This window comes from Nilaparvata lugens, chromosome 1 (genome assembly GCF_014356525.2).
Source record: "Nilaparvata lugens isolate BPH chromosome 1, ASM1435652v1, whole genome shotgun sequence".
NCBI classification, from domain to species: Eukaryota; Metazoa; Arthropoda; class Insecta; order Hemiptera; family Delphacidae; genus Nilaparvata; species Nilaparvata lugens.
Genome location: NC_052504.1, coordinates 64674209 through 64687772, shown reverse-complemented (window position 1 = coordinate 64687772; position 13564 = coordinate 64674209). Strand labels below are relative to the sequence as shown.

General features: G+C 34.8%; 1 protein-coding gene across 3 annotated transcripts in view; it reads left to right on the top strand.

Annotated features, from left to right (window-relative positions):
* Positions 1-13564, top strand: part of LOC111047184 (cleavage stimulation factor subunit 2) — a 61043-nt gene that overhangs the window by 4446 nt on the left and 43033 nt on the right. For all 3 annotated transcript variants that reach the window (XM_039439532.1, XM_039439524.1, XM_039439518.1), the window contains exons 2-5: positions 6450-6528; positions 6611-6780; positions 8795-8940; positions 9722-9829. In XM_039439532.1, coding sequence (XP_039295466.1) covers positions 6450-6528; positions 6611-6780; positions 8795-8940; positions 9722-9829 — 503 coding nt within the window. The remainder of the gene's footprint in view (positions 1-6449; positions 6529-6610; positions 6781-8794; positions 8941-9721; positions 9830-13564) is intronic.

The window sequence follows — 13564 nt, the reverse complement described above, 5'->3', positions numbered from 1 at the left end:
CATGTAGTACCTACTATTGTGTTCGAGAAACTTCTGGGGCTATCATAGTTTCACAACTATTCTGTTTCACACTCCTATCTCTTGCAGTCGTTAACCATATCTATAATAAAATAAAGAGTTGGCTTATACATGTACGGGATAGGAAAATTATGTTTGACGCATCATCACGTCTGAACTACTGGACTAATCAACTTGAAATTTTGCATATATAGGCTAGATTCTTAATTAACCAAGGATGATTATAGGCCTATTTTCAATTCTTCAAAATTTCATTACGTCAAGTTTTCAGATTATCAATTTTGAAAATAGATCCTTGCGAAGCACGGGTTCCTGCTAGTATATATATAATATCTCGTGCTAAAATACCCCAATGGCGGCCTTCAATTTCAAGTAAGAGCTATCATTGGGAAGGCATAGGCATTGTGGGTCTATATCTCTTTAAGGTCTTTGACATTACAGATTAAAATTTGTGCACATGACAATATAAAATAATAAATTAGAAAAGTAGTAGTGAAGTGGGGCAATTGGAATATAGCTTTTTAAATTCCCTTTCCGCGAAAAATTCTATCTCATCTCTATCTTGAATACTTTTTGAGTTATGAACTTTTTTAAATTTCATGACATGACCTTCAGAAATCTTGCAAATGAAGAAAATAGTTCAAATGTATAAAAGTGTTGTATTTACATACCTGTGTTGAAATTAAGTTGATTCTTCCTCTTGATAGTATAATATTGTATTTATATTGATAATTATGAAAAAAATATTGTCCATAGGGTCTATTTACATTATATACACTGGGTTTTCTCTCTTTTTTGGCCTATTGTATATTGTATGATGCAAAGGAAACCTTGAATTTGGCCCCATCTACGATTCATGAGTGATATAAATTCTAGTGAAAATTAATGGTCATGACCAGATTGCAATCAGGGAAAATCCAACATTAATATACATTATAATAATCATCATTAAATTAAATTAATTTATAATAATCTGTCTATCGATCACTCTGATTCCAATTACCCCAACAGCCGTGATCCCAAATGCCCCATGATGCTGTTTTCATGGGGTAATTGGGATCACGGCTGCAACACTTTTCTGAACGTTTCTAGATGAATTTCGACTTCATTTTTGAACTGTACGCCCGAAAAAACATCGAATGGCACTCCACTGTCACATTTCATAAAGCTCGTATTCAACCTGTGAATGAATGTAAAATTATGGATCAACTCTGTCCCAGAGTGGAAATTTAGAGAAAACGAAAAAAAGTCAATGTGATTGACAATTTTTAAATCAATTTTGAATGTATCAATAGATGAAGAAAATAAAGTAGTTTAATAATCAATATAATTTTTAATTTTTCAAGCCAAAATAAATTAAAAAAAAACCTGTGACTCCAATAGCCCCGAGATCCCAATTACCTCACTTCACCTACAGGCATTCTTACTCAAACTTAAAAGTTTACATTTGTATTTTCAAAGAACTCCTCAATACTATAGAAAGGATTTTTAATCAGCTAAACATCCAATTTTCTTAAAAATACTTTTTGATTGTAAGAGTATTTACAAATGCTGTCAAATAGCTTATTATAGGCTTGCAATGATCCAAATACTTAGCACTGCTCATAATCCTTACAACCTTTTTTGTAACTTGAGTATTTTTCGTCAACCCTAGCAGAGTTACCCCATAAAAGTAAGCAGTATTTGATAACCGACTGAAAAAAGGCAAAATAAGCCATTCTTACACAGTTTGTTGTAACACAATTTTTCAGACGTCCCATGAGATACACCACTCTTGAAAGCCTCGTTATCAGTAATCGATATGTTTCCCCCATGTCAGCTGATGATCAACATGAACACCCAAGAATTCAACATTATCAACTACATCGTGTTCAGTGAGTTCATTATCATAAGGTCTCAAACTAAAGATAACATTTTCAGTTTTCCTTTCATTTAAAAGATAACCATTAGCCCTGAACCATACTTCTGCATCCGCCAATGAAATGTTTACAAGATTTGAGAGTTCTGCAAAATTATCTGAGGTATTCAAGAACGTTGTGTCGTCAGCATACAAAACTGTTTTACTCAATACATTGTGAGGTAAGTCATTCATACTTATCAGAAACAGCAGAGGGCCAAGAACCCTGAGGTACCCCATAATTTAAATTTAAAAGTTCAGACCACTCACCCTTAATACAGACTGCCTGCTTCCTGCTTCCTATCTTTCAAATATGAACCAAATAGCGAAAGTGATTCACCTCTGAAACCATAATAATCAAGTTTTTCCAACAAGTCAGAATGGTCAAATGCTTTACTCAGGTCACAAAATGTGACCTGGGTATAGCACCTGTTCTCAAAGGCCTGAATAACATCAGAGACTAGACTCTCCACTGCATCTACTGTTGCCTTACCCTTTCTAAAGCCACACTGGTCTCCAGATAATACTTTTTTCGTTCTAAAAATTCATTTACTTGCTCGTAAATCAGAATCTCTATGATCTTGGATATAACTGGTACTAAGGAAACTAGTCGGTAGCTCTCTGGTTTACCTTTATCTCCTTTTTTGAATATAGGGCACACCTTAGATATTTTAAGAATATCTGGAAAGATACCCTCTAGCAGAATTCTATTAATACACAGAGTGGGAGGAGATACAATGAAAGTTATTATTGATTTTATAAAACTGTTAGACATGTTGTAATAATCGTCACTATATGAATTACTCAAATGCTTTGCAGCTCTCAAGACATCTTCTTCAACAATAGTTTTCCACTTGAGAGATTCATTCGACCTATTATTTGCTTTATGAAGACAGTTCTTTGCTGACTTATTTGGCTTTACAATGTCACTTTTTATTTTGTCTACAGATTGGACACAGTACATATTGAAAGAATTTGGTGATATCATAGGATTTATTCCACCCGACAGGTTACAACTACTTTTAATTAGATCCCAAGCAGCTTTACATATTTTTGCTACTATTTATTAATTGACTGTTATAGGAAGTTTGGCATTGGCCAATTCGCTTGTATACTCTTTCTTCAGTGCTAGCAGCTGGGCTTTAACTACATCACTACCGGTGCTCTTATAAAGAAAATCGAGAGATTTTGGGTATACCACTTTCCTTTTGTTCTAACTACTCTATTTCTAGTATTGCACTGTTTTGAAACCAAGTAACAATTAAGAATGCAGGTCAAGGAATTAAAGAAAATATTAAACATTGTCGAGGCATCAAATGAATCATTGAGAGCCAGCAGGCTCCAGTCAGTGTTTCTCAGAGTTTCAATGAGAAGAGGAACGTTTTTAGTTGGTAAAATGAGTTTTCCACTTGAATTATCGGAAGCGTCTCTAAACTATACATGATATTTTGGGTGTATCAGACTCAACAGCAATCCATCATGGTCAGAAAACGGAAAATCCTTAACCATAGAACACTTAACTTGACAGTGTTGACAATTTACAAAAACATTGTCTAGGCAGCTATCACCTCTGGTCGGCTGCGAGCTGAGACAAAAACAGTTATACTGTCGAAGGATGTTGAGGAACTCCAACGCGGTAGGCTTTGTTGTTGTAACATCAAAGTCCGCGTTGAAATCACCTCCAGCTACAATGATATAACCCTCCCATTTAGATAGGTGAGTTCGAAGACTCTCAAGAGCGCTCAGAAATACATATGGATCATAGCCTGGCGAGTGATGGATACAGATTATTATAATCTTAAATCTATCAACTATGATAGCCGATGCTTCTAGGTGAATTCAGAAATAAAGCTATTCAAAGCTCTTGCTTCAATGCCATTTGCTACAAAAATAGCAGTGCCACCTCTAATGTGGTTGGTTGTACAAAAAATAAGAAGAGCAATAGTAGTACCCCTCAGGGTGATAGTATTCTATTTCATCATTACATAACCAATGTTCTGTCAGACATAGAAACAGACAGAATAGGAGCCCCTGAACCACTTTTAAAATCTGAAACAGGACTTTCATTATTCAGCCCTTGTACATTCAAGAACAAAAATCCAATACCTGCCTTCTCAAAGTCGGTGTTATTCAAGCTACATACATCTATATTTACATGTTCCACCTCACTAGAAATCAGACCTTGATGAGGAGATGATATATTCATAAAATAACTATCATTACCTTGACTACAACTATCCACCAGCCTTAGGGTGTCTGGCTAAAAAAAAATAATTTGTAAAAGCCCCTAATGGAATGGATTTCTGCTCATCAGCTACCCTATTTATTACTTCCATATTTTACTACAGACATATTTCTTTCCCCAAGTGTCCAAAAAATGTAAACCTTGTGAGGTGTGAAGTCTTCTACCAATGTCACTAATATTAATAAATGAAACATTTCTGAAGTGTTTACATAGATTGAAATTTTCCTCATTAGCTTTCTTGATTGACCACTTTGGAAGGTCATGCCTGTGAGGCACTGAGAACACAATCACATTTTTTGCCCGTCGATTTTGCAAATCGTGTAGCTTGCTGCGAAGTGCAGAGTGAAGCTCCTTCCTCTCATTGCAGGCGATATCGTCCCCCCCCCCCAAGAAGACGCTCACATCGTTGTCGCTCAGCTCACCCGACTCCTTTGCCACATCCCTGAATTTAGCTTCCGGCTTGACCTTGGCAGAGAACTGATGGTTTCCAGCATTGAAGTGCTTATATACGTTCCTACCCTGGCTGCTCGCAAAGAATCGTACATTTAAAGACCTTGAGCTAGTAGGCCTAGTCCTGGGATCAGTTCTCCTAGCCGACAGCAAGAACTGTGATTCTTACTCCTACAATACAGAGAATCTATTTTCAGTTTTTATAAATGAACTGAAAGCACTAGTTCTAGGTCTTGATGTACGCTTGGGCATGACAAACTCAGATCTCGAATTTGGAGACTTGCAATCTTCTAACTTTCTAATAGAATTTAGTTCTGACTGCAATTTTTCAATTTTTTCTGTAGCAAGTTGAGAGTCGCATTGCAAAATTGTAATAGCATCTCTCGAGCTAATATTCTCCTTCATCTGTTCTGAATTCTCCTTCAATAATTTTAATTTGTATTTGAGATCATCAATCTCAGCATTGACCTTCTCTTCATTGCATATTGGGTCATCAAGATAATTTTTCTTGAAAGAGTTTTGCATGAAGTGATTTGTTTTCTGCTGCCGAGTCAGCCAATATTTTCTTCAAATCGTCGTTCACTTTAATCGAATCATCATATTTGTTAAGAAGGGAGGTAATTTCCGGTATTAAATCAATTACTGCATCCTCTGAGTACGTTTTTGAGATGTATTCAAGAACAGTATGAATTTTCACTGCAACATCTATGACTTGTTCTTCAATCAACCCTTCTTTAAGACTGCTAAGATCTTTGTCCATCTGCGTTTTCAATTTATTTCGCCCTGTTCGTGTCATCATCATATAGCTTGTGTCTTGAAACTTCTCAATATCACCCCTTCAATCAACCCTTCTTTAAGACTGCTAAGATCTTTGTCCATCTGCGTTTTCAATTTATTTCGCCCTGTTCGTGTCATCATCATATAGCTTGTGTCTTGAAACTTCTCAATATCACCCCTTCAAGAAAAAATGACAATAAAGGGGCAAAGGATTAAACACAGAACAATCTTATTGACAGCTGTTATCTACCAGTGAGCGATGATAATAATAATTATTGGAAAACCATGCTGAGATGAGTGAACTAATCGGTATGAAAAAACTGTACAGATGATAAATGCTATCAGCGTTAAGCCGCTATCTGTATTGATAAGGCAGTCCTACTCGGGGATGGGCTGCCGACCTAATTTGGTAGAATTAGGCTAGAGGCTGCCAGCACCCAATTACCCGCTCTCTCCTGAGAGTCGAGCAGTTACAACCCAAGCTTGGATAGCCGTCGTCAAGGAAACGCGTAAACAACGCTGATAACAGTAGCTGTTGTCGAAGTAGTATCAAGGTCACAACGGCTGACGAAAGATCAAGACACAGGTCTGTGCCGGTAGACAATAATTATGGAGTTGAAAAGTGTGGTTAGATTATTAGATAGTTCAGTTTATAGCATTAAATGTGGTTTAAATTATGATTACTGAAATTTTAAAGTTCTTCACATGTAACTCATCTCCTACATAAACACTAAAGCACTTACTTGAAAGAAAATACAACACTGGAAATTAGTTATTAAGTAAACTTCTGGAGCTTCGAATTCACTATGTTTCTGTGTATCCTTGCGCATGTGCCTATGACACGATTAAAAGTCATCTTCGGCCCAGTCGAATCGATGTAGTAAACTTCAACTCTCATAAGACTTAAGACCCTGCTATAAACTGTAAAATTTAATCAGATATTAGATTTGTAATAGTCGATTAACCATTTAAAACTCCGTATTGTTGTTTATTGTACTGTTCTACGTAATCCACGAATAAAGTAATAATATTATTAAATTATGTTTTTTCTTTCACTTTCAGTGGGAAATATACCTTATGAAGCAACAGAAGAGAAACTCAAAGAAATTTTCAATGAAGTCGGACCTGTTCTTTCTTTCAAGTGAGTATTATTATTTTACTTCGGTATCACTTTTCAAATGGTTGTTATTCTATTGCTTATTCATATAATTTATATTCTACAGATTGGTATATGATCGAGAAACTGGAAAACCCAAAGGTTATGGATTCTGTGAGTATAAAGATCAAGAGACAGCGCTCAGTGCCATGAGAAATCTGAATGGATATGAGATTGGCGGTCGTATGCTGAGAGTAGACAATGCCTGCACGGAAAAGTCGCGTCTTGAAATGCAGAGTGAGTACTTCACTAATTTTTGTTTTATTTCATTTATTTAATTTATTTTTGGAACTAAAGCAGAACTGCATGATGTTCAATTAAAAACATCCTCAGGCTAAGGCTGATTTTTTACAATAGTATATTACTATAAGTTGAGTTCTTGTAACTCTCGAAAAAGAAAATAGTACATTTTATGTAAACTACATAGAGTTGTGTTCCCAATTTTTTGAGTCAGCTTAATCTCCAGTATCTAATTTCCCTGATAAAATTGATATGTATAGGGCTGTTATGTAGCTGTCAGTAAGTTAATGTTAAATTTTTATTTAAATTGGTATCGTAATTCAAAATAATATTTCAAAACTGATTGATAATATTCTTTTTCATTTCTTGATTAAATGCTGGATATAATCAACAATATTAAAGTCTATTCTTCCAGTTACTCAAATGCCACTCTTCTCATTCTTGTTTACTTTTACAGTTAATCAAATCATGTTGTTTCATATGAAAGCTTTTCTATTGACTTATTCAAGAGTTTATTTTTCAATTTAATACAAAAATCATCATTTATAAATATGTAAATTTTTTCAAACGCTACATAATGATTTAATAGCGTTATAGTTCAGTGGTTCCAGTCAGATAGTAATTTTCAAGAAACAGACCCGAAAGAATTGAGTTCATGAGAGTATCAAGAAGAGATATTTCTCTACAACCTTGACTACATTTTGAATTTTTTGTCTGTAGTGTTTTACAAAATACGCAGCTTTGAACATGGAAACTTGTCATTTTTTGTGTTTGAAAATATGGGCTAGAGTACTACCTCCGTAAACAAAGCCATAGTGCATGACAGGTGGATGATGGTAACGTCAGCACAGGTAGGGCTCCTACACCAATAAAAACACTAGCTGATATAGATCAGCTTAAATCAACAAATTTTTATTGGTGTACGACGAGCCCTACCTGTACTGACGTCACCAGAATGCACTACGGCTTTGATTACGGAGGTAGTACTGGAGTATACTAGAGAATTTTTTCCATTCTTCTATCAAACTTTACTTATGATACATGATTTTGAACCGCCTTATCGAGCTGAGAAGAATGAGCTGTAGTACGAGGAGATTCGATTATTGTGTCAAAAGTTATGAGTGTTTAACATTTTGATCTTAGAGGTGTCTTTGCGCGACTCTCCACTAGGAAATAATGAAATTAAGCGCATCTAACGGGTGATTCTAATAGCCCTTGTGTAACAATATGAGCAAAAATATTGATGTGTTTGGTTAGGATGGCCTTGGAAATATACTACTATGAAAATTTGTATTTTGGCTGTAGGACATGGTTTTCTATTTTTGCGAGTATTCCCCCTCTCCTCTCATACTAAATTTCAAAATTCCAGAGGAATCTTGTTCAGCATTAATTTTTGTACTTCCACATGATATGTCATTTCTCATCATTACTTTATAATACTTCAAATTGTGTAGATTAGAAGGTTTCCAGGATTTGAAAAAATCCTGTAGCTCCAACACCAGAAGTTTTAAAATCCTGCGCGGTCACTCTATTTATTGGTAGTCTTATTTAGTCTTCATTTTTTTCAAAGAATGACTTTTCTCGGAAAACGCGAGGTTTTCGAAATACAACGGGAATATTGAAAAAAGTATCCAAAATTTAGGGTTTTCAGGAGCGAATCCACCGCTGAAGCTATGACGCTCTGATTCGCCACTCTTACGTGTCAGAAAATTTCAGATTCAAATTCAGCACCCCAAAATACATATAAAACTATCGAGAATATTCTTTCGAAGCTGTTTCCTGAAAAATGACCATTTAACTGGACTAGGCTATTAACAAAAATTTTCAACAAGATTCTTTTATATTGACGTATATAACAATCAACTTTCTGAGTTACAAAAAGAGCAGTCGAACATTTCAAAATCTCTTATCTCAATTAGAACAAAGTACCTAGTCGAAAAATCAAGGTTATGTCAATATTTAGCTACAGTTGGAAATGATGTCCTGAAGTAACCATTTGCATATTTTGCAGGTCTTATGCAGGGTCCTCCTGTTCAGAATCAGTATGGAGAATCAGTGGAGCCTGAAAAGGCTCCAGAAGCGATCAGCAAGGCAGTCGCATCCTTACCACCTGAACAGATGTTCGAGCTCATGAAGCAGATGAAAATTTGTGTTCAGGTAATCTACCTATGCATTTACAAAATGCTATTTTTCTCTGATGATGCAAGCTTCCATTTTCGTTTCATCCTATTCCCTCATTTTTCTCTCTAGTCAATTATCTTAGTATATATTCAAACTTTATTGAGCTTGCAACTTGGGAAGTACTGTAGTGACCATGCTAAAACTATAGCACTCACTCTATGAAATAATGTACTTGTTCTTCAGCAAACTAATGCTGTTTATAGTTATCCTTGAGGAAAATCAACTCATAATCGGCATTTGATGTAATAGTTTTTTTTACCAGTCATCACACTTCAATGTTTGGTGACAGAAGTGTAAATTATCTGGTTTGCCAGATTACACCATGTGACCAATCTGTATTCAACAGGAACTATATGACTGATTTGAAAAATAAATCAGAGGAATTATTATTCTTTGAAATATTAAACTTTGAACTTATGATTTTTCATTCAAGTTTGAAGATAGTTGTACTTGCCTTTAAACTTCCATGTATTTAGCCTGTGTCGGGTAGACCGCCCTGGATAATGTCGAGCAGACCGTTGACTGCGTTTCTTCATACATGCTACCCAAACCAATCTGTCCATCAACTAGTACTTGATCCAATATCGGCACGATAAGTTTGAATATCACGCATGATGGCATGCATGACAATTATTTAATAACCCTCGTAAAAATTTTCTTTCAAGAAAAATGAACATTTCTAATCATAAATATTACAGATATTCTTGTTTTTCTTTTATTCAACTTGAATTAGTTATCAATGGAATTTTGTCGACAGAACAATCCAACCGAAGCCAGGAACATGTTACTTCAGAATCCGCAGTTGGCATACGCATTGCTGCAGGCTCAGGTGGTCATGAGAATTGTAGACCCGGCAACAGCTGTGGTGAGTAGGGCCACAATTACATTACCATAATGTATTATTATAATTGTAGCAGTATTTATATGATAAAAATGTTGACATAGTTGCAGGAAAAGTTATTGTTGGAATTTAGTAAAGGAAATCAGTAGAGAAGTGTTTTTTCGGTGAAAAAGTAATTGAAGGTACTACAACTATAAAATTTGACAGAGCGAATTCTAATCTTCTATAATGTAATAGAGTAAAGAATTTGCTTATACACAGGTACGGGATTGGAAATTCACGAATGAAGCATCATCACTTCTCCACTACTGTTCTGATATAGATTCTCAATTTAACGAGTATGATTATAGGCCTATTTTAAATTATTCAAGATTTTAGTAGGTCAATTTTTCAGTTTGTAAAGTTTCTAATTAGACCCTTGCGGAACACTGATAGAAGATTGTTGTCTTAATTTACAATTTAGAGCATCAGCTCAAGAGTTAATAAATGCCTACTCAAAATTATCAATAGATCAATTATTTATTTATCAAAAAATACGTATTGAAAGGCACAATAAGACATTAATATTACAAAATATTATAATCTTTGACATAACATAAGAACAACCTACTCTGAGGATATTCCATGTTTGAGGAGGAGGGTATTATAATAGCAACATATTTTAGCAAGTAAATAGTGAGATAATATTGAATAATAATTTAAATACTTCGAAAAGTTCAGAAATACAGTGATTCGAAATTTATTCGAGTACAGAAAAGCAGCTTCACTAAGATGATAAATAAATAAATATGATTTTATTGCCGTTAAATTCTTAGAACAATAGGCAAATTCAAATATTGAATAGAGTACGACAAAAGAAAAAATCAAGTTTTACAGCAACTGTACACACAAAATTACATTACTGAGTAATTACATTACTTAAAAATAATACAGTAAGTAAACTGTAAGTCAATTAGATTTTTCAAATACAGTAATAGAATTCATTTGAATGCACAAAACATACTCCTTACAGCACAACTTGAGCCTTATGAACAATACATAAATACAAATAGAAACCTCTTAACTCTAAGCGACAATTATTTCACTCTCAAAGAACTTTCCAACACTATAAAAAGGATTTATATCACAAGCCAATTCAATAATCTCGTCTTACATTTTTTCTGTCCCTAATATTAAATCTGTGGGTAATTTATTGTAAATTTTTATACCAAATGTATAATGTAACTTTTGGCTGTTTTGGATAACCTCTGATAGGGAATATCAATCCTATGATAATTTCTTGTGTTATGGCTATGAGTTTGATGTCTTAATTTTAAATTGGATGAGTTTTTGTTAACATGCAATAATACTGTATATATGTAAAAATTCTCTATTGTCATTATTCTAATGGCTTACAATGTGCTAGTCTATGAGAATCAGTTAAAACCCTGACCACCTTCTTTTGCAATAATAAAATATTTTCTTTATGACTACTATTTCCCCACAGTAGTATGCCATATGTCGCAATACTATGAAAAAAGGCAAAATATGTTGATCTCAAATAATTATCTGGAACATGGGTTTTCAGTTGTCTGATCAGATAAATCACTCTTGAAAGCTTTCTTGATATAAATTAATATGAGCTTCCCAAGTCAATTATCTGTCAATGAATATCCCCAGAAATTTTACATCGCTTATTGCATCCACACAATCTAAGCCACCTCTAAGGGTGAAGTGCATAGTCTGTGTTTTATTCTCGTTGAGCATGAAGCAGTTAGCCTTAAACTACTGCCTGATGCTGCTTGCATCAGAGTGGACTCAGTTAGATTTTTAAGATTTTGAAGGTCAGTACATTTATTGAGAAATGTTGTCATCAGCATAGAGTATTGAACGGCAATTTAGAACAGCAGGAAGATCATTTATCATGAATAAAAAGCAATGGTCCGAGAACTGATCCCTTTGGGACACCGAATTTTACACATGACATGCTACATCAGATCTCTTATCTCCAATACACACCACTTGTTTACGTCCCACAAGATAAGTTTTAAATAAGCTAAGATCTGCTCCACAACCGCCATAAAATTTTAATTTATCCAGTAAGAGAGAGTGAACAACACAATCAAAAGCTTTGCTCAGGTCACCTGAGTCTTCAGTCACTCTTTAAATCTTCAAAAGCGCTTAGAATATTCTTGATAAGAGCATCCATGGCTCCGGTAGTTGACCTACCCTTAACAAATCCGTTTTGAAGATATTCATATAACTGCCTATGCATTATGGACTCAAGAACTTTTGAAAAACATGGCACCAATGAGATGGGACGATAGCTACCTGGAGTATCTTTAGGCCCCTTCTTATAAACAGGTACAATATTCTGGAACCTTTTAGCTTTTCAGGAAAAACTGCATCTCTCAGGCATCTATTTATACAACATGTAAATGGCTTTAAAATATTTTGAATAATTTTCTCTAATAGATTACTTGAAAAGCCGTAAATATCACCACTGGATGATTGAAGCTTTGAAACTAAGCTCCTAAGCACTATATCAAGCACTTCACGTGTGGAGACTTCGTGGAATGAGAATTTTGGCTTATCCTGGTTAAGAGGAAAATTAAAGTTTTGCTCCAATAAATTATGTGCCGTTAAATTGGGCCGATCAATCTTATCATAAACATCCATTACTGCGTCCAAGAAAAAGTTATTCATTTGATTGGTGAATTCATTGTGAACGAGCCTCTTCCTGAACAGATTTTATTATTTTCCATGCGGCTTTGCACTTATTACTCTTAGACTCAATTTTAGAAATGTTATGTGTTTTCTTAGCTCAGAAATGAGATAAGATGAGCGAAGAGTGAAAGTCACGCTGCTTGTGCTCTGCAAATTTTCAGACATTTTTGTGGTATTTTCGTTGAATTTTCCAGTGAAACTTGGCAGTTGGTTAATTTTAGTGGTGCTCTTCAATTTACCGTTATCTCCGTTGCAGTCAATCACATACAACGTAAGTTATAATAACAGTTTAAAGTGATATGTTTTCGCCTACAAATACGAGATCCGGAAAGGCTCAACGAGATAAGGCTGGCCAGGGGAGCGGGAAGAGGAAACAAGGTCGGCTTCTTCCTCTTCTCTGTCTTCTAACGTCTCAGATCATTCAGGTGCTATCAGTCCAAAAATTATAAAAATGATAGAACAATCAGTGAATTCATATTTTGAAAGTGACAGTTTGTTGCCCAAGATAGCTGCTATATGTTGAAAGCTCAATTCAAGAGGTAGTAAAAAACTCTTAGAAGGGACATCATTTGAGGTAAAAGAAGATCTTACAAGGAAACGAATGGATCTACTTAAAAGAGCGATCGAGTTATTTGGACCTCGACATGTGTGGACATCTGATTGTGTGATCCATTGGGTGAACAAGGATGGCGTCAGAGGATATGCTACTCCTGCTTCTCGCAAGCTGGACTGAAGTTATCTCGTCTACTTTGTGATTGTGCAAAAACATTCTCAATCTCTTCAGTTATAAACACAAACTTTCAACTGTGAATCTATTGAACTATAATATATACAGATTTACTATTTTCTCTTTCTCATCCCTGCACCTCAAACATATTCAGTCTCTATTTTTTCTGCTTATAGATTTCTGAATTCAAAAACTTAATTATGCCTTTTAACTATCATAATTTTTCAATATCTCATCTACCATCATTTTTTCTAAATACCTGATCATATCTACCAAAGTGTTTTATCATGCTATCTTCCTTTTTAATTTTGCTATCTTCCTCTCTC